The 20,577-nt window shown below is 35.9% G+C and overlaps 4 protein-coding genes and 1 pseudogene across 4 annotated transcripts; 2 read left to right on the forward strand and 3 right to left on the reverse strand.

Annotated features, from left to right (window-relative positions):
- Nucleotides 1-116: 116 nt before the first annotated feature.
- Nucleotides 117-3,659, reverse strand: LOC104773517 (RNA demethylase ALKBH10B-like). The gene is made up of 9 exons (XM_087499722.1): nt 3,261-3,659; nt 2,385-3,097; nt 2,059-2,163; nt 1,865-1,968; nt 1,673-1,790; nt 1,485-1,592; nt 1,283-1,395; nt 1,016-1,170; nt 117-924 (listed from the first exon to the last, which is right to left on the reverse strand). Exons 2-9 carry the CDS (start codon nt 2,968-2,970, stop codon nt 330-332), a joined length of 1,884 nt encoding a protein of 627 aa, XP_087355848.1. The 5' UTR covers nt 2,971-3,097; nt 3,261-3,659; the 3' UTR covers nt 117-329.
- Nucleotides 3,660-4,796: 1,137 nt separating this feature from the next.
- On the reverse strand, nt 4,797-6,861 carry LOC104773523 (putative xyloglucan endotransglucosylase/hydrolase protein 28). Its single transcript, XM_010498153.3, has 4 exons — nt 6,448-6,861; nt 6,236-6,336; nt 5,820-6,028; nt 4,797-5,418 (listed from the first exon to the last, which is right to left on the reverse strand). Exons 1-4 carry the CDS (start codon nt 6,629-6,631, stop codon nt 4,911-4,913), a joined length of 1,002 nt encoding a protein of 333 aa, XP_010496455.2. The 5' UTR covers nt 6,632-6,861; the 3' UTR covers nt 4,797-4,910.
- A 4,642-nt stretch (nt 6,862-11,503) lies between these two features.
- LOC104773534 (putative transmembrane ascorbate ferrireductase 3) lies at nt 11,504-13,495 on the forward strand. Its single transcript, XM_087499736.1, has 4 exons — nt 11,504-12,270; nt 12,429-12,477; nt 12,781-12,980; nt 13,071-13,495. The coding sequence occupies exons 1-4, from the start codon at nt 12,127-12,129 to the stop codon at nt 13,329-13,331; spliced, it is 654 nt and encodes a 217-aa protein (XP_087355862.1). The 5' UTR covers nt 11,504-12,126; the 3' UTR covers nt 13,332-13,495.
- A 311-nt stretch (nt 13,496-13,806) lies between these two features.
- LOC104773543 (protein OBERON 3-like) lies at nt 13,807-16,596 on the reverse strand. The gene is made up of 2 exons (XM_010498183.3): nt 14,598-16,596; nt 13,807-14,483 (listed from the first exon to the last, which is right to left on the reverse strand). The coding sequence occupies exons 1-2, from the start codon at nt 16,354-16,356 to the stop codon at nt 14,008-14,010; spliced, it is 2,235 nt and encodes a 744-aa protein (XP_010496485.1). The 5' UTR covers nt 16,357-16,596; the 3' UTR covers nt 13,807-14,007.
- A 246-nt stretch (nt 16,597-16,842) lies between these two features.
- Nucleotides 16,843-19,487, forward strand: LOC147946629 (putative F-box/kelch-repeat protein At1g13200; annotated as a pseudogene).
- The last annotated feature ends 1,090 nt before the right edge of the window (nt 19,488-20,577 follow it).

The following is a 20,577-nucleotide window of genomic DNA, read 5'->3' on the forward strand; positions in this document are numbered from 1 at the left end:
GGGAGAAAGAAAGGTATATATTATTATGTACAAATATAGATATGATTTTTCAGTTGTAAAAGGAAGATCAAAAGTGTAAGCGAAATGTAGCAGAGATGAAAATCTAATAGAAAGGATTAAAAAGATAAATGATGATTTCTTGAGAGTAAGAAAACGGGTAAATTTTGCTTTTCGTCTTTTCCTAAAAATAATTCCTCAAAGTGGCAAAAACAAACGACATTTCATCGAATTCGCCGCTCTTTTTTTACAGTTTATATAAACTGCACCTCAGATTTCATATCTCCCAAAAACTAGTTTCCTCTCTTTGCTCTATCTCCTCTCTTCTTCAGCTAATTGCTCTGTTTACAATTAGTACTGCCATCGTATTCCCCTGCAGCAGCAGCCTCTTCCTTCGTTTTCACAGCATCTAACTTTCCTTCTGCAGCCTTGCTGCTTCCGTCGCTGTTGTCTGCTTTCTCTGGGGAGCCTTGTGAAACCACTTCTTGGTTTGAACCTGGTGGGAGGAACACTCCAGTGCCAGGGATGAGCATTCGAGGTTGTGGTGCCGGCGGGTGTCGTGGATGAGGTGGCAACAGTGGCCACACCGTTGGCCCTGGTGGCACACCACCTGGGAACGGCATTGGAGCGGCGAGCGGAGGAGGAGAAGGGGTAATGAACATCGGTTGAACAGCTCCGTTTGGAGGGCGGTGAGACGGTGTGGGCAAGACACCAGTTGTTGGGATAACAGGGTAGTGTTTAGGTGGTCCAGTTGGGTGACGGATGTAGTGATTCGGCGATCTGCTAGGCGGAGGTCCCCAGTTAGATCCGGTTATGGAGTTTCTCGGTTTGGATTTGATGAAGGTGATGAGTACCCGTTGCTTTCGCGTTGAGTGAACTGCATACTTAGCAAGATTTGCAGATTTGCCTTCCACCAAAAGAACCGATCTGTTTTCAAAGTACCAAAAAATGATTGATGACAAAAAGGATTGGAAGATCTCTCAACTTTGCAGAATAAGTGATAAGCATTTTAGTTTACCCGGGAGTGAGAGACAGCTTGAGAGATCCCTTGTAGTCGCCAGGATGATCAGAGACAATGACTCTTCCAAATGTGAAATCGCATTCAAACAAGGACAAGACACACACGGGTCGTCCAAACCAAGGAACATACATATGGGGCTGCGAGTGATCTCCCTATGGTTCACAATATATAGAGAGACAAAAGAAAACTCCTACTTTGTTAAGAAAACGGAAACAAAATAGTTTTAGGGGTTTTAAAGAATTTAGCAATCAGTTTAACTATAACCTCGCTGAAGAAGTCAATGATGCAAGCGTCTGGTTTCACAGGAATGATTTGCTTAGAGACCAAACGTTCAATGATGTCTGAAAGAGCTGATGGGATTGGCTCTACTCTTCGATCTGTGCACAAAACCCATATCTTATGTTAACCGATACACAGAAAATTACAACTCGAGAAGAAATTATGGGAGAACTTATAAAGGACATGCCTTTGATACTCTCATCATCAGGCGGCGTATCAGCTATGGGGAGACCAAGTTGGATCATCTCGCGTCCATGTCCTCTATTTGGCCGTTTATAACCCACATATGCCTCACCTGTTTCCCATTAAACAACGGTTTAAGACCTAACTAAAAACAAGTTAAATCATTACAGTAGAGCAAACAAAGATTCTTACTTTGAAGTTGACCTCTTCTACCAGAAAGTCTCAGATTGTTTACAAGAGAAACGAGTTGAGAAACCTCCTTTGCGTCAACCATTTTGTCATAAATCTTGAGTCCTTCGACAACATTAACCTACTCAACAAAACTCAGCAACTTAGTGTCCTAGGCCTAAACTGTAGACAGACACTAAAGAAGATCTAACTCACCATTTTCGCTTCATACATCTCTTGCACAACAAAAGTCTTTGCCATGCTTGCAGGACACTCTTTATCTTTCCCTTCTTGCTTTTGGTCAGAACTGAGACTGTTATCTGAACGATTGAAACAACGCATAATCGTTACATTCCAACCAAGTCTAATATCCGGTTTTAAAAACCAAGAAACCAGGTTTTCCAAAGTACCTTTAGAAGCCGAGTTACACTTATGGTTCACTATCTCCTCTTGAGTAGCAGATTTTTCCAGTTTTTTCTCGTCTTTACTAACGCTCTTCGGTTTCTCGCTAACATCTGTCCCACAGACAAAAGACAAACAAAAATTTACATTTTCTGTAAAGCTACGAGTCCCAAGACTAAAACCGTAACATCCACCACCAAAATGTTCCACAATAAACACAATGCACTATCTCATACAGTCATACCAAATTGCAAAAAGGATTGAGCACCAAAAGAAGTTTGCTTTTCTGACAAGCAAACAAAGCCTTGAAGCCAAACAAAGACTATTCAATTACCTTTCTTCTCCTCTATAACAGATAAAGCCTTAACATCACTTGCTAGCTTAGCTTCCTCCCGATGCTCAACACGATCACTGCTTACGCTATGGTAATCCGAAGTGGAATTGAAACTATGCCCATTTCTCGCCATCGAATCAGATCCTCTGTAACCACCACCACCACCATGATGCTTGTTAAACCCACCAGGCCCTGATCTCCTTCCTCCAAATTTCCCAACCTGATCAGAAGAACTGTAATGCCTCTGAGGTGGCATCTGCTGTTGCCTTTTCCAAGCGATCTGCTGAAGATTGTAAGAAACCTCAGCAACAGGGTAAAACTGCTGCATAGTGAGAACTTGAGACCAGCCTAAACGACGGTGATGGATGCTTCCGATCACTGACTCGTATTCGTTCTGATCTCCGATCGTTTGTAAATGCTGACAGAGGGAATCAATGATCGCGTTAGCCGCAGCGAACTCCGCACGCAGCCACGAGATAAACCCATCTCTCTCGTCGGGGATCCAGTTTCCGGCGACGTTTGCGGCGGCCGGAGGAAACTGCAATTTCTCAGAAGGAGCAGTAACATTTCCTGGTGGCATTGCCATTTGTGGCAACAATCAACAACAGCAAAAAAAAAGCAAGTATCTTTTGACTTCAGATTATAAAAATAAAAACGGTTCCTTTAATTTCTCACTATCAACAAACACTAGTCATAGCTTCCTTCTAACAGATCTGCAGAATTGAAAAAACAAAAAAAGATCAGATTTTGATTCAATTCAACGAGATCACACACTAAATCCTGGGAATTCAGATGAAACCCACAAAGAAAAGAGGTAAATTTCGGATGAAAAAAAAAAACACTACACCCAAAAAACGATATTAGAGAAGCAATCACCATTAATGTGAAGGGTTTTTGAGGTAAACGATGACAGATCTGGGCAAATCGAGTAATCTCGTCCTCAACGTGAAGCTGAGTGAAATAAAGAGAGGAGAGTAATCTTAGTTAAAGTGATGTATAAAACTTAAGGGAAGCTTCCCTAAAAGGGTGAGAGAGAGATCTAGGGTTTTTGAGGAAAGAGGTGTAAAGGGTAAGAGAAGATTTTTATTTTTTTGTATTTTTATTTTTTTGGCTTAGTTAAGACGCATGCGTTTAAGAGTCTTAAACGGTGGCTTTTGAATTCATCACTCACTCTCTTTTTTTTTTGTCCTTACATAAAATTGTCAAAACAAATTACATACATAATTACACAATTTTACAAATTTCAGTTGCCAAATGCAAAATTTCGATTAATTCATTTTTACACAAATCGAATTAGTTTCACGTTTAGTGTATTCTTAGGTCCCTTTATTTTTTATGCATCATATTGGATTTTGGAACGAAATCGAGATTCCGCATCTTTTGTAAAGATGCCGGTTAATTTAAGCATTTTATCACGTCACCTTTTTTTTGTTACTTTTGAATCAAATGGGCCATAAGGCCCATAGTGTCATATGATAAGGTTAAATATGAATCCATATGACCCCAAATGAGATAGTATATAGATTTAAATATGAATCTCATCTGGTAAAAGTTATGGCATTTTGTTAAAGTTTTGGGTCCATTCCCACGACATATATCTTAAAGGAGTTATGAATATTGCTGAAATCTCAAAATAGATGAGATTTTACTTTATGTTTGTGTTCAAACTTTCATTAATTAGGCTTATGATAATTTAGATTAGTAAGTCGACAAACATAATGTAATATGTAAAAGCTGATGTTGACTATATAACCCAAGCTTTTAGATCCCACTAACTACGAATTTTATTCTTTCTTTACCAAAGTCATTTATTAATTGTCGTATACATAACCAAAGATGACACGTATAGAAGAGATCCGTGTTAGCCGTTGTTATCTTACTTTTAAAAGTAATCAGTAATCCTAACCAAGCCACCTATTGAGTTTTTGTATGTTATTTTAACTTTTTTTTAGGAAATATATGGCATGTTACATAAGTGATAAGTCCCAAAATATAATTTAATGAAACAAAACTTCAATATCACAATTTAAATAAATGAAAAAAAAAAACGCACGCAACATAAGTCAATCCCAAACGGACCCACGAGTTCTTACATCGATGTACCTCGAAATGACATTATCATTCATCGACACATTTTGTATATGTGAATGAACTGAATGTGTAAATATGGTCACACAAAATAGACAAATAAGTCAGCAATGATTTGGACTTAATGAACACTTGTACAAACTACAAAGTAAACAAACGTACTCAATTTTGTTGAAAAGTCCAAGACACTGAGTACATGAATGCATATTAATTTAGATGAAGAAAAAAAGAGACAAGAAAATACTTTTTTTGTTGACAATTTTGTGCAAATTTGACTTATATTTTTAAGCAAAATCGTTATTTTTTTCTTTTACTAGTAGGGAATTAAAATATATCGGTGTCATTCCATTATTCTCTTAATAAGTCCATAATTCATATTCCTATACAAGACAGAAAATGCCAAAAATGTCCTCTAGCTGAACGATGATATACACCGATTCATATTGACTCAGTTCTGGCTAAGCGGCTCCTGCTCCGGTGCTTCCCGCGCCGGTGGCCACGAGGAATCCCACCGAATGTCACCGGATCGTAGACCCTGAGACGCTTAGCCTCGGCAGGATTCAAAACACATTCCGACAACAAAACCACCTTGTACCTCATATGGTCGTAACAATACGAATAAGTCATGTGTTTCCGTCGGAAATTCTCCATTTGTTTCCGTTGAGACGACGTTATCTCCGACGCTAGCCGGAGACTCTCGACCGCTTCATCTTCGCAGCTCGGAAACTTCTCGGTGGGGTCGACGGCGCAGCCGTGGAGGATTAGATCAGTGAACTGAGTGACGTAAGGGGCATACTTGTAATTTACACCGTATTTGCCTCCATCAGTTGCCCATTTAGAGCCATCCCATATGGTTGCGTACAGAGACATTGGCTTCGCCGGGAAGTCACCACCCATTGACGCCGTGCGTTTCACTTCTCTGATCGGAACATTGTCCACATAAAATCTGCAATAGAAAAAAAGAATCATGAAAGTTATCTAAACGGTGACATTTTTGGTAAAAAAATCCAGCTTTTAGTGAAATGGAGTTGGATTCTTTTTACCAAAATACTCTGTTGTTGCCAAAAATAGGAAGCTGTAAATTTAATAACTTTCCAAAACAAGAAACTAAATCCACCAGCTATACTTATATAATTGTTGAATTCAAGTCACCCATCTCACCTCGCATAGACCCAGCTTAGCTTTCCTTAAATAGAAACATCAAGTAACGGCTAAAGAAAGAGTCTCCAAGATCATTTAAAGACTCATAAAGCCCTATCTAACGACTCATAGTCACTATTCTAATTGCTATAGTTAAATTTCTAAGCTAATTAAGATGGGATTTGCATTTTTTTTGTTTGAACTTACATGATGTGAGAAAGAGACCAGAGGATACTGTATTGATGGAACTCCTCAGTCGGATCAAACCAAAGATTGTATCTTTCTTCTCTGCCCAACTGTGTGCTTCCATTACCGTATATGTTCGTCTGAATCCTCCATTCTTTGCCTCTAATATTCCCCAAGAACTCAAAATCAATCTCGTCATGATTCTTCTCATACAAGTCCCCATTTGATAGCTGAGCATGACCAAAAAAAAAAAAAACGTTTTCAGGATTTATGTTTTCTCTATAGGTCAGTGGGGGGGGGGGGGGGGGGGGAACAAAAGAATCATGAGAAGAAATACATAGTTTTGGGTGGACCCAAATAGCTAAAAACATATGAATCCATGGTGGGGTTTATTTTTTGTGAAAATCAGCATATTTGTTTTAGAGATTGTTGCTTACATAAAAGGCTATGACAACTCCTGCAGAGTAATCTGCTGGTAACTTGATAAAAGAACTGAAGAACCCATGTAAGTAAATATCATTTGAGACAAACCCAGAACCTGTATAAAACATGGTTTTTGTTAATTCATCATCAAAACTAATCAAGAAACACAAACAGGAAAACAAATACAAAAAACAGACTCAAGAGGAACAGAACAAGAAACACGAACCGGTTCTCTCATCGAGCGTTAACCGGACAGATTTGCCGTCTCTGTGAACGAATAGATTCTGGTCACCGAACAGCTGTGTGTAACCTTCGTCGAACTGTATAAGAGGAAGCTTTTGTAGAGCGAATCCAGAAACCAAACCGGTGAAGAGTGATAGGAAAACAAGAAAACGAGTTAAGAATCCCATTTCTTTATGTAAACCGTTTATGTGTATAATAATATTACAAGCAAGGAGGAAAAGAGAAGAGATATAAATGGATAAATAGCGTATTGAGGACGAGCTATGGAGAGGTGTGTTGGGAGAGAAGAGAGTTAGAGGATATACCGATATAGTGAGGAAAAATAGTAGTATATGATGTGAGGCCAGAGTACGTCTGTCTATGGTTGGTTTATACACTTTTTAATCTTCATATAAATATAATGTCAGCTTGTTTTGTTTTCCATAATTACTTTTGTTTATTTATTGCATTGGACCAGTAAAATATTTTTTAAAAATGCTATAACTTTTTCCTAAAGATTCTTGTAATTGGCAATTACACTGATGGAATCTTAAACTATGATTCTACATAAAATTAACTAAATTTCAGTCACAATTTTATTACTCTTGTTAGATCAATGTAGTAAATAGGAAGATTTTGATTAACACAATGGTAATAATCAAAAGAGACTTATAATCACGTAAAAAGTAATTATTTATATTGTTTAGACAATCAGATATTTTCAATTTACAGATGGTATGGTAGTATTAAAGATAGGGGAGAAAAAAACAAGAGCAGCAAGAAGAAAGCATAGGGTGTGCTTTGCTGCTTACACATGTGTCCCGACAAATATAGTCACAGGTAGAGTCACTAACACTTGCTATTTTATTTTTATTTTTGCTTTCCAAAAAAAAAAAAAAATATATATATATATATATCTATAGAGATGAAAAAAGGTTATAAGTTCTGTACACAAAATTTGTTTCAATCATTGTAACAGTGTAGGTAGGAATAATATATACATAAAAACAACTCATGTTTGTTTGTTTTTGTTTTTTAATTTTGTGTTTAAAATTGTGAAATTTCTCTTCTCAATTGTAGCTTTCTTTACAATAAAACAAGTGTGGATACATAAAAAATCAACGTGGGTGGAAAAAATGACTTTGTGTCGAAGCTTCGGGAGTATCATCGCGGATGAATGGTCAGGATGTAACGTTTGACACCACCGCGGAGCTGTGCCAATGAATGATCGATAAGCGTAAACGGTATCGTACTGGTTAGTGAACTTATTAAGTGTAAAGCAACTTTAATTGCCTACTCGAACTATAATACATGAAGTAACTATTTCCACCTAACACCTGCAAAATTTTACTACATCAGTAGTGACTCGCTGACCCGGAGGTATATTAAAAGCATATAGTATAATTGATGTTTTGACTATTTCGTATTTAACGTAGCATATGAAGATTCTTTTATTTCTCGTTAAAAAAAATAACTCCTTGATTCGCTTAATAGTTGTCTTGGAATATTTTGCAACGCTGTGCTAAGACTCTTAAGCAAGTTCTCATACATTCCCTTTGATTATAGGGTGACTTTGTATGAACTATGAAGAATATGATACATTACACATAATTTGTTGTTTGCTTACTTTTGTGAATGGCTTGTTTGTCTGACTTTTGTTTCAGACTGGGGCTTAAATTATGTTCGGTGAGTGCTAGCTAATGCATACACATTTCTTACACATCAGCATCAAGTAGCCGTTGGACCTCTCTTGTGATGGTGCCCACTGATAATGGCATTGAAATATATAAAATTTAGTATTCAGCAGCGCAATTAACGGCAACTTTGACGCCGTTAATACCCTTTGTCAGGTGGGTAGGTCCGCAATTGCTTCACGCGCGTTACATAAATAAAGCAAATTCACAACAATATCATTGTTGTGCGTAGATATGGACATATGGTATGAAAAACAAATGAAAAAAGATGGCAAACTAGACGAAGTATACGAGAATACATGGTCACACATACTAAGTATACTATTGTATCTTCAATTACATGAAATATATGTATTATATGACCATATGCATGAACTATATGATGTTATGTGGTCAACACCATAGACATACAATCCAGTACACCGGTCGATTGACTCTGGCGCAGACCGATGTTGATTCCGGCGAATACCGACGTTGATTCCGGCGAAGACCAACGTTGACTCCAACGTTGACTAAAAAATTGTATTCTAAATTTTTTTAGAAAAATTATATTAAATCATTAATAGTTTTTCACGATTAAAAAACATATTCAATTCAATATATAAATATTTTTATATATCTCTAATGTATTTATTCTTATAATTAGTTAATTTTTATTTTTAAAACATAAACTAATTGTTAAATAAAAATCATTGATAATTATTTTCAAGATGTAATATAAAGGTATTTGCAAAAATATTCTTATTTTATACCCTTTTGCAAACATATCCTCTATATTGTTTAGCTAAAATCAATTTTTTGTATGTTTATCTTTTATATATTAGAAGTAAATATTGTGAATTTATTTTGTTGTTGTAAACATGTTATTAAGAGTATGCAAATTTTATAATAAAAATATCTAAAATTTTATACAACATTTACTATGCAAACTATAAAGTAAAGAGTCATATACTCAATCTTTTGCATATTATTTTTTATAATGAAAGTAGTTGAATTTGATTTTATGATTTTGTAGTATTTAAATAGTCTTATTATCAAAGATTTATAATTAATCATTATTTTAGCTTTAAAAATAAAAATTAACTAATTATAAGAATGAATAAGTTAAAGATATATAAAAATATTTAGATATTGAACTGAATATATTTTTTAATCATGAAAAACAAAATGTTTACATAATATTTCTTATTTTTGAGTTTTAATAGAAAAAAAATAATACATTTTTTTGGTCAACACCGCAGTCAACGTCGGACTTCGCCGGAGTCAATCGACCAGTGTACCGGATTGTATGTTTATGGTGTTGATCACATAACGTCATATAGTTCATGCATGTGGCCATATAATACATATACTTCGTGTAGTTAAGGATACAATAGTATACTTGGTATGTGTGACCATGTATTCTTCTATACTTGTAGTTAGCCATATTTTTTCCAAAAACAAATACTGTCTATATTAATATTCGTTTCTTCTTGGGTTTGGTTAGAAAAGTTGGAATTTACTAGTAGTAATAAATAACTTGGGAACTCACAACGGTCATCGTCCCAACAAGTTTGCTGAGAGCAAATTAGCGAAGACAAAGAGTGTGTTCTGCTGCATTCTGCTAACGTGCCCGTTGTGTTAGCTCTGGAGCTCATGGAATCTAATGGAAGATCCCAATGTGGAATATTAACGTGAGATATTTTGTTTGCATCAAATGTCACGTTGGTAAATCTAAGCCGTTAGTTTCTTCATGGGGATTTTCCTCCCATGCATGTGGGTAATTTTTTAAGTTTATTTTGCTGGATCCAACGGCTATGATCCGAGATTTGGTTTTGTGCATTATTTATCCCCAAATAAAATAAGTTGATCAGCGTGCGTGACCGATTAGGGGGAACTGGTTTATATGATCACTTGTAAGCTATTAAATACAGTATTAATTAAGGTTAAGGCCATGCGATTTTGTACCGTGAGAAATAGTTATGGGCCTTTTATGTTTCAAGGCCTGAAATGTACCATACTAGTTAAAGCATCTTTGTATTATGAGAATTATATTATAAAAAAAAAAGTTATGTAGAAAAGTTCATGCCTGTCTTTACATCATACTTCTTATGTACCATACTCATATGTCATCCCCTTTTTTTTTTTGGTAAGCCACTAGTCATATGCACTCATATGTCATCTAAGATCAATTAGTGATATATACTCGATGTATTGAGAATAAAATCATGAAAAACCTATATATTTCTCCCTCATAAGTATTTGACTATACTACAAGTAAAAATAATTGAACATGGATTCTTTCATGTATTTTATGCTATTTGACCGAACTATCATTTGAAAAACTTCAAAATTCACTTTTAAAAATTATATATTCAAATAGATGCTATACTCCTAGGTAACAAAAGAAGAAGATTTTATTACATAAATATTTAGACTACATATTCAAGCAAAATAAATAACTGAATATCCTAAATAACTATATTGTTGAATCGGTCAAAGTATTTGATGAAAATTTGGTCAAGATAGTTGACCATTTTTTAGTCAAAAAAAAAAAAAAAACCAAGATCGGTCTATTGACCAAAGTTTTTCAACCGGAGCGAGCCACGCAGCAAAGCTATTTTAACTCTCCTTTCATCAAATACATAATCCACTGACGTAGGAAATATATCAACGCCAACTAATTACTCAGCTCAGATATTAGTTCAACATTAATTAATTTATTAATCCTCTTTTTTTTCGTGTGTCCAATCCTAAATTGCTTTAGTTAGTAACTTTAGTGTTGTCATTTCATTTTCCGATATACACATAAAAACGATTTGTATAGACCATAGAGGTTGGGTGCAGATACTTTCCTTGAATCGCACCCCAATCTAATCCATCTTTTTTAGTATTTTGCAAATATATAAAGTATAAACTATCATTCTCGCCGTTCTTTATGTTAAAAAAAAAAAAAACAAAGCGACAACCAGCCTTGTTTCTTCCATCTTTTAACTATGTCCTACCTCTCTATATTTAAGAATAAACGAAACATCCTTTATTTTTGGACGTTGTAATGGAGTCCTCTGTCTCCTCTATTTGGACGTCTTGGATCGCTCTCTTAATTTAACATAGCATAAAGGATAAATAAGTTCATACTATACATAAAAATAGTTAAGATTGCAATTCTAGACAAAGGGCAAATGGAAGGTAGGGCCAAAGTGAGGTAGATAGATGAGATTAGAATCAAACGTACGAAAAAATCCAAAAGATTGGAACCCTTAGCTGTCTTCGCAATCGAAACTTCCCGTCATTTATATTCCAAACCCTTACACGTAAGCAATCAGTTTGCTCACCGAACATCGAATTGTGTTAAGACTTATATGGCTTAATTACCCGATAAAAAATAGTTTAGGCTGATATCTTCTTTATAGATAGTAGTACTAAAACTAAATGAGTTAGGTTGTATTTGCCCCTTTAATTTTAAATATTTTTATAATAATATCAACACCATAATCAGCATACCATCCTCATTTTGTGCAGAACATTTGTAATATTAGTCTTGAGGAATGAGGAGTCTAAAGATTGCAAATGGCCACAATTTTCATCCGGATTGTTGTCGAATCAATCTTACCAGTTTGTTAGCGGCCGGGTCAGTTTTTAACAACATTGGTTAAGCTAGAGGTCTATATTCGATTATAAATATGGCGTCAACACTTACGTGCGATTTTATGTTTCTATATATATATTGTTTGGGTTGTTTTCACATTTCAATTACTTTAGTATAAATAACCCTATTAATTAGATATCATATCACCCTTAGTCCCTTACCCGGCAGAACAGGTGATACTCAATCTAGCACATTCTCTTTTCTTCTCTACTGTTCTCTCTCTCTCTCTCTCTCTCTCTCTCTCTCTCTCTCTCTCTCTCTCTCTCTCTCTCTCTCTCTCTCTCTCTCTATCTTTCTTCATTGATTAAGTCATCATCTTCTTGGAAAAGAAGTGTTCAGAACCAAAACCATAAATTTGAGAATGGATCTAAAGCGTCACTCGTCGCTTTCTACACTTGTGGCTCATTTCTTTGGCATCTTAGCGGTTATTCTAATGCTCATATGGCTTCTCCATTACCGCGAAGGCATCGAGTATGGCTCCGACAACCCCTTTAAGGTTTTAAATGTAAGTTTGTATATCTTCTACACATTTTATATGTATACTTACATTAAAGAATTAAATCATTTTTTTTTTTTTTTTTTTTTGCGTTTGAACTGAACTAGTATATTTTCTAATTACTTTTCTCTGTTTTTTTTGGTTGGGAAATGGTTGATATTATATAGGTGCACATATTTCTCATGTACTGTGGATTTCTCTTTCTCGTGGGTCAAGGTAATTTCGTTACGATCTAAGACGCATACAAATGATTCAAGTATAAAACCAGTTAACTTCAGTAGAAATTTGCAACCCAATTATATAGGCCGTTCAATTTCCTCATGTTTCATCCACCCACTTAGTGTTTATTCATAGAATAATTTGGCAATCGTGGTATTTTTATTTTTGTCCTCTGATTAAACCGTACACACGTGATTTTCTGCAGAACAAAAAGTTACATTCCTGATTTTGCATGCTTTTAAAATTATTTTTGTTGACAATGATTGGTTGATTATGGCCTTATGGGATATTGGGATGCAGCTATGATGACGTATAAAACGGCGTATGCGTCGCACCAAGTGCAGAAGATGGTTCACGGTGGGCTTCACTTAATAGGCTTGGTTCTAGGTATTGTCGGAATTTGCGCCGCCTTTAGATTCCACGACAAAATCAACCTTAGAGACATGGTCTCTCTTCACTCCTGGATCGGTCTCACTACTTTCATCCTCCTCGGTCTACAGGTTTGATTAATTCATAAATATTAATTTAATGTTAACTTACATCAAACACTAATTAAAAGTCATGGTGGTGATGTATATTTAATTTTACAGTGGCTCTTCGGTGCGTTCACATTCTTAGCGCCGCAATCATCGTCGGGTACTAGGACGAGGATGATGCCGTGGCACGTCTTAGGTGGCCGGGCTCTACTTTATATGGGTATTGTCGCAGCACTCACCGGACTCATGCAAAGAGCAACAACGCTTGGTCAAAGCAGAAACGCTGAGTCACGTCTAATTAACTTCCTCGGGTTAGCCATTCTACTCTTCGGCGTCTCCGTCGACTTCTCCGTCACTATTGGCCGTTACAATTGATATAGTACTACTACTATATTAGTCCTACCTTTAAATATTGCTTTATTGTATTAATCAACGAGTTCTTGTTTGTTTGTTTTGTTTTCGTGTGTAAATGTGATTCGTGTGATATCTAATTTGTCATGAGAGTGATTATTTGGTATTCAATTTTTACTTTTTGGATATTTTTCTTCTTTTGTGTTTGATCTTTGATGCTTACTTTAAGTAATAATTTGCATATTTTATTTATAGTGGTAAATTTCCAGGTCAGAAAGCAACTTCAACGGTCTATAATGCACTACCATTTATATACTCTTTCTCAATGTACTATATCAATACATAATTTTATTTAGGGTTAGAATATATTCTGCAAAAGTCATGTAATGAAATATATATCAGAACCAATAATTTTATCTACTAGCTGTCCTTTCATTTTCATATTCTTTTTATGATTAAACTTCAAAAACCATAATATACTAGTATATAAGTGATCTACTTTAAACACAAAATACATGTATTTTATATAATCATAGAAAATATGTATATAAGCAAAAAAACGAAAGTTATATCTAGATGGGAAAAAAAAAGTACCTAGAGAAGCAAATAAAACATTTATCATTAATTTGACAATTCCAAAAAAAATAAAATACAAGAAGAAGAAGCAGAGACATGGAAGGCTCTTTTTTTACAGAATCCTTCATACCAATTGTTGTCTTGTAACTTCCATTCTCTTCAACAATCCTGCAATCTCAGCCTCCATTCTCAGCTTCATGTTCCTGTAATCGCAGTGCGAGTTCTCAAGCTTCTTAAGCTCTTCCAGCTTAGTCCTCCTCCTCTCTTCTGTCTCCTGCAGACACAGACGCGCTAGCTTCTCTGTGTACTCCTCCTCCATCTTCTCCGTCTTCATTTCTATCATCCTCTTAAAACTCTCCGCCTCTATTCTCGCCTCATCCGCTTTCTTCTGGAACATTCTTGTTTCAGCCTCCTTTATTCTCACCATGCTCTCTAAACTATCAAAACTGTTCATCATTGCATCAGTTAACGCAAAGCTCTTCTTCTTCTGATCCTTGGATGTCGAAGGCGTCACGGATGCCTCGTCTTTCCTGTAGCTTGTTTCTGCTACAACTGTTAGCTCTCTCGGGGGATCAGGAATGTCTTGTACCGACTCTGCATCTGCAAGAAATTGTAATAAGAGAAGCAAAGAAATCAAACTTTAATCTAAAGAATCCAGAAGGTTCACAGGTTCCTAATGTTTGATCTAAACCATGATTACAAGGGTGTACTTACAGTTGAAGAACTGAATGATGAAGTTAGAGGCATCAAGCGGGGAGATCTGTTTACTCTCTAACTTCTTAACCATTTCATTGGCTTTGAGGTGCAAAGCTTTGCCTTTAGCATCCTCACTTCCTCGGAAAACCTTTCCAACACAATCAAGCTCCTTGATGAGAGTCTCAAGTCCCCAATTCTTGGCGCAACACACGAAAACATCCTTAACGAATCCAAACATCTCTGATTTGTGAGCACATCCAATGCAATGGAACATCATCTCAGTCGTACCTCTAGGACCTTTCAAACTATGTCCCGGTTTGATCAGATTCTTCTGAATTCCACAAGCAGCATGACACCAATGCGAACAAACATCACAGCCAACCCAACTACAAGTATTACTAGCTGAATCGAATCTCAAACAAACCGGACACATACAAGAGCTACAGAAGCCTTTGTTGTTGGAACATATCTTGCATTCACAGTCATCAACAGGCAAAAGACTCTTACAATTCACATTCCTACATCTCAAGAAGAGAAAGATCTCTACCAATTCGTTCATAGGGATTCTGATCTTACCAGAGAGGAAATACTTAAGCCCTGTTCTCACAGCTACGAGAATGTCAAGCTGATCTTTAACACATTTCGACAAGGTCTCTTTGCAAAGATCAGATCTTTTATCAATCTGGTTCTGAAGATTCGTCAGCTTCTCTTTCTTCTCAGGCGAATCAATCAAGTTCCTCAAATACTCTTTAGCTGATTCTAGAGTCTCATCAGCCATCCCTTGAATAATCAAAGCCACAGAAGAAATCGATTTCGAAACGATGTCGTATAAAACCCTCTCCGATCTAACCGTATCGTTATCTTCCAAGTTTGCTACTTTCTTCCTCGAATCGCCGGAGATCGCGACTTCATTCCCCGGCCGAGCTGGTAACTCCGAAGGGAAAAAAGAGTAATCAGATGAGCACGAAGGTTTACCAGAAATCGGATTGTTAGCGAGCGCGACGCCGCCGTCACCGATTGGTCTGAATCGGCTATGAACAGATCCGTTGGTTCCTTCGCCGGCGCACCAGATATGGTCGTCTTTACCGACGGAGCAATCGAAATCTGTGGAGTTACGAGTCATGGAGCAGCTGATGTTGTGAGAGAAAGGGTGAGAGTAAGAGTAGGACATAGACGGCGCCGTCGCCGTGAAATCGTTAGAGAACGACGTCGTTGTTCTCTCACTAGTCGTCACCCTCGGCCTTTTCACGGCGTTTGAAGCCGTTAAAGACAGAGACACGTCAGGTAAAGCTAAAGAGAGATTTAGGGTTTCGATTTTGTTGCTTTTCTTGTCTTCTTCTTCTCCTTCATCTTCATCCCCTGCTGCTTCAGCTTCTTCTTCTTCGTCTTCGTGAGCTTTTCGTTTCGAAGAATTGGGATTTATATCTCTGAGATTGAAGAAATCTCTCTCGACCCATTTGTCATCGTAGCTTGAATTATTCTCGGAAAAGGTTACAACTTCTTCCCCCTTTTGACCAAGACTCTCAGAGATTTTATCGCGGTTTTCGCAGAGGTAGCTGAGAGTGAGCTCGTTGCCGGATCTCGGCGATGATTTCGAAGAGAACCCGTCGAGGTTATTGGACCGGACGCTGAGAAAGTCGACGCCTTTCTGATGATACAGACCAGTTTTGTCATCTTGCAGGTGATGGTTTTGGTTGCTTAGATTAGAGAATCGTGGCTTTGATGTTTTGGTTCGAGAACACTCTCCATCTCCGGCGAGATCTTTCTCTCCGATCATGGCGTTGGAAGAGAGAGAGAAAGAGAAATAGATAGAGAGAGAGAGTGGATTTTAGAAAGCAGAGAGAGAGAGAGAGAGAGATGGTAGAAACAGTGGGAAAAAGTTTGGTCGTATCAATGGCAAAAAATGTAATAACGTGAGAAGAGTGAGGGTACTTTTGTCATTAAATATTCGGCAAGTTCAGGCATAATAAGTTAACGGCTGTTTTATTTTTATTTTTTGTTTTGTTCAAAAGTGTTCGTTCACACGAGTTCACTAGACGCGGTTTTTAAGTCATGCTTCGTTCGATACGCTCAAATAAAAACAGTTTTGTTCTCGGGTAAGAGCAATTTTGACAAAATAAGTCTCGTGCTACTTTTGAGTATATAAATCCTTGTTTATATTCTATAGTCCACTGAAAAAATAAAACAGAAATTTACATCGATTGAACTTTACCACGTTTGAAGAATTGTTTTTTTTCTCTATGCCTCTGAAATAATCAAAACAATGGAAACCGAGGTGATTTACGTCTCAAGAATGAATATAAAGGGACAATGTTGGACCAGGTCCGAAAAGATCAAACAATTTTAATTTAATAAAAGTCAACACGTAACGTATTATTGATTGCCCACAACTTGTCATATTCTTCTACCTTTGTTTTGTAAGCATCTGGGCATGTTTTTGAAACACACAGCCGTTGACTTTTTGCGGCAATGATATTTTATAGGATATGCCTGCTGATATGCATTGCATGTGATCACTGTAACTATTGTATACATTATTTGCATAAGCTGGATTTTTATTTACGGTAAAGATTTTAATTATATTAATGGATCAAGCGAAGGCCCAATGCTGGAATAATTGATCAAACAAATTACATTAGTAAGCAGAGACTATCGTCTCAAAATTAAAAGGTTTGAGGCAAAATATGGTTTCTGTAATCGTAGAGTCCGTAGAAGTCATGGTAATAAATTCAGTCTTTAGCGCCAATTCTTTCACCTCTTCCTCAGCTGCTTACCCGCATGATAGTAAATTCAGCTTCCTGATTGTATCAAAGAAAACAGAAAGGAAAATCTCAAAAAACAGTTAAAACAAAAATATACTCCTGAAATTTTCGATTTTCCATGGATAACATCTAGCTTCACTGGTTCCTTGGTTCATTTTTCCATCCAAGAAGAAGCAGGATACGTCCGATTTTCAGGTTCGTTAGCATTCTTCTACTTCTTCTGATTTTCGTAGATTCGGTAATGTCGTTAAGGAGATTGGGGCATTATTTTTCTAAAATTCTTTGATCGGATGAGTTTCGCTGGAATTAATTGTGACTCCGTCGTTGAATTGATATCGCGCTTTGCTCTTGATTTCCAGATTGCTTCGATCTCTTCGTATAATTTTTTTTGTTAATGTTGTTGAGAAGATTAAGCCAATGAAAGATCGCTTTATTTGATCGGATGAGTTTTGTTGGTGTTTAGGAGTCCGTCTTACAATTGATTGATATATATATATATATATATATAAATGAACCAAATTATTGTAAATATATGATCTCACTTATACTGGTATAATTGAATCATTTTCTATATGATTTTTATATATGACTTTATCAATTATCTCGGAAAAACGTCTTTATTTTTCGATTAATCATCTCTAATAATATTTACTTTCATAATGAATCTAAATAATATATTAAATAATAGTTAAGTTTTCTTGCATTTGTTGGACAATGTAAAAATTATTGAAGAAACTCAGAAAGCTATAAGACCATAATTGAGGGAAATTTTTATAATTTTTGTACAAATTTTGAAGGACACTTATTTAAAAAATATTTATGTACTAAAAGCTGTTAAAAAATAATCAATTTATTTAATAAGTTACTAAACTTTTTAAAAGTATATAATTATATTTTGTTATATTAATTTTAAATTTGCGGGACGCATGAACTATTATCTAGTTGATTATATAGTTGCAGTTGCAGTTGTGATTTGTTTAGTGGTTTCACTGATTTATTTAATTCTCTATTGATTTTTTTTTAACCGTGGAAATGAATTATAAGCATTCTTGTTGAGTCTGTTATGCTCTCTATTTTATTTTTACTTTTTTAATCCAAGCAACTTGAGCCTAATGATGAGCAAGCGATCATAGAGAAAGAGATCCCTTAGGATCAGATGATGGTGAAGAGAAAGAGATCGACTTGGATCTTAACTATGATGAAATGGTAAGAGCTGTGATTTATTATTTTTTTCTTCTCCCTCCCATAAATAGAGTTCGTTATATATTCCGTTTCTCTGGTAGACAAGATTAGAGAGTATGGTGGGTTTTGTAGCATCCCTAAATTCATAATAACTTGGAATTGGGCTCTAGATAATCTTTTGGTTTTTGCCAATGGAATCGTACATGGTTCTATATAATCAACCAGATTTGTTCAGTGCGACTGTTTGTTTTGTCTCTACATCCAAGTGGATTATACTTTGCTAGGGATTGGAAGAGAGGTTATTGTGAGTGGGAAGTATAAGCTTGTGTGGTTTTTCGACTATGATAACGAATTGGTGAACAAGTCTTTGAGGTGCAAGGTTTTTGCTCTTGACTCTAATAGTACTTGGAGATACGCAGACCTGCCTCATTGTCAAGTTTACTAGATATAACCATCCTCTAATTCACTTGGATGGAGTAATCTATTGCTTCAGCTACCACAAGGAAAATCGAGATAGGGATGAACAATATTTAAGTTACTAGCTTTTGATCTTCACACTGAGAACTTTCAACGCTTACAAATTACTCCGGATATCCTGTTTAGACGCTGCTGTCAGTGTTGTGACTTAAGCATGCGTGTTCTTAACCATCGCCTATGCATCTCCAAGAGTTTTGTTGATGATAACGCCGACCATTTTTTCAAAATATGGGGTTTAGAAATAAACAAGAGGTCATGGGAGACGATTTATTCCATAGATTTGTCTTGCTTTCCGCCAGAATTCAAACAACGGAGAATCATCCCGATGGCAACCATTAACAATTAGGTCATAATCTCAAACTATCGCCGTAACATTTGGCTGCTCTACAATATTAAAAACAATATTTTACATGGCACTGATTCTTATTGTGATAACGACGTTATGTCTCAGTCTTACTGTGAGACGCTAGTCTCTGCTTACCAATGATTGAGAGAACTACTTAGCTTTACAATTCATTTTCCTTTTTATCAACATTTAAAAGGTTTATTTTCCGAATATTTTTAGGCTAAAACATCATTCTCTATCTAACACAATTAAACCAAGGCTAAAACAACATACAAATAAAATGGCCATACATATAAAAGTTTAGTTATTTCGCATACATATAAAAAGATCGATCTTGAGTAACAAAATGAGGTTATTCTACTAGGATCACTTGCTTCATTTGTTTTATTTAACAAAATGAGGTTATTCTACTAGGATCAAATAATAATATATTAAGAAAATAAAAATCAAGATGTAATTAATCATGTAACTTACAATGGGGTTAGATTCATCGAATAGCATGAATTCACAAATGTTATTACTTCAATTAACAATTGAATCGTCGAATATTACTGGAGTTAAAGCACTAAAGCTTTTAAATTCATCAACAATAATAATTATTATTTTTGGCAACCAAAAATTAATTAAAAGATTCTACATGATTAACCCAATCGCTATAGAATTAATTCCATATTTTCCTTTTTAATCTTTCTTTTTGTATATTGTCATTATCCTTTTTAGGAATTAGTAATTAATCACAAATTTTCCTTTAATATAATTTGAGTCTGAATGAGATATTTATTTACATTTTTAAAAACGTTAAATATGTATTTTTAGAGTTGTAATTTTTAAGATTTATATTAATACAGTATGATGAAACCATGGCCAGCTCAACCAAACCACACGGACGTGAGGACCAGTTTGAACGAGCAAGCATTAGAGGAGACCTGAGGAAGCACCGGAGGACCAGCTTGAATCGGAGGAAGCACCGGAGAAACAGCTTGTACCAGCGGAAGCATCGGAGGAAGCATTGATCGTCCCGGCGGGTTCTATAACAAGGTCACGGTCTAAGAGGTTCAACCAAGCCATCAATGCAATACTTAAGGAGTTGGACAAGAAGCTAGAAGACATGACTCAAACCACATTCACCATGCTCACATCTCAAGGTGCTCGGTAAAGGATAAAGTGTTACTTTGGTGCTCTTTTTCCCTTGGTCAAGTTTTGTCCATAATGAGGCGTTAGTAACACTTTT

This window comes from Camelina sativa, chromosome 3 (assembly GCF_030686135.1).
Source record: "Camelina sativa cultivar CO46 ecotype springtype chromosome 3, ASM3068613v1".
Lineage (NCBI taxonomy): Eukaryota > Viridiplantae > Streptophyta > Magnoliopsida > Brassicales > Brassicaceae > Camelina > Camelina sativa.

Excerpts from the sequence above, each read along its gene's own strand:
- LOC104773523 (XM_010498153.3), bottom strand. The coding sequence starts at position 6,631 with ATGGGATTCTTAACTCGTTTTCTTGTTTTCCTATCACTCTTCACCGGT. Across the intron at positions 6,337-6,447 it reads AACGCTCGATGAGAGAACCG|GTTCTGGGTTTGTCTCAAAT; the intron begins GTTCGTGTTTCT and ends TGTTTTATACAG. Across the intron at positions 5,419-5,819 it reads TGGTCTCTTTCTCACATCAT|ATTTTATGTGGACAATGTTC; the intron begins GTAAGTTCAAAC and ends TTTCTATTGCAG.
- LOC104773517 (XM_087499722.1), bottom strand. The coding sequence starts at position 2,970 with ATGGCAATGCCACCAGGAAATGTTACTGCTCCTTCTGAGAAATTGCAG. Across the intron at positions 1,396-1,484 it reads TGATGATGAGAGTATCAAAG|ATCGAAGAGTAGAGCCAATC; the intron begins GCATGTCCTTTA and ends TTTTGTGCACAG. Across the intron at positions 925-1,015 it reads AAGCTGTCTCTCACTCCCGG|ATCGGTTCTTTTGGTGGAAG; the intron begins GTAAACTAAAAT and ends CTTTGAAAACAG.
- LOC104773534 (XM_087499736.1), top strand. The coding sequence starts at position 12,127 with ATGGATCTAAAGCGTCACTCGTCGCTTTCTACACTTGTGGCTCATTTC. Across the intron at positions 12,271-12,428 it reads ACCCCTTTAAGGTTTTAAAT|GTGCACATATTTCTCATGTA; the intron begins GTAAGTTTGTAT and ends GATATTATATAG. Across the intron at positions 12,478-12,780 it reads TCTCTTTCTCGTGGGTCAAG|CTATGATGACGTATAAAACG; the intron begins GTAATTTCGTTA and ends ATTGGGATGCAG.
- LOC104773543 (XM_010498183.3), bottom strand. The coding sequence starts at position 16,356 with ATGATCGGAGAGAAAGATCTCGCCGGAGATGGAGAGTGTTCTCGAACC. Across the intron at positions 14,484-14,597 it reads CATCATTCAGTTCTTCAACT|ATGCAGAGTCGGTACAAGAC; the intron begins GTAAGTACACCC and ends AATTTCTTGCAG.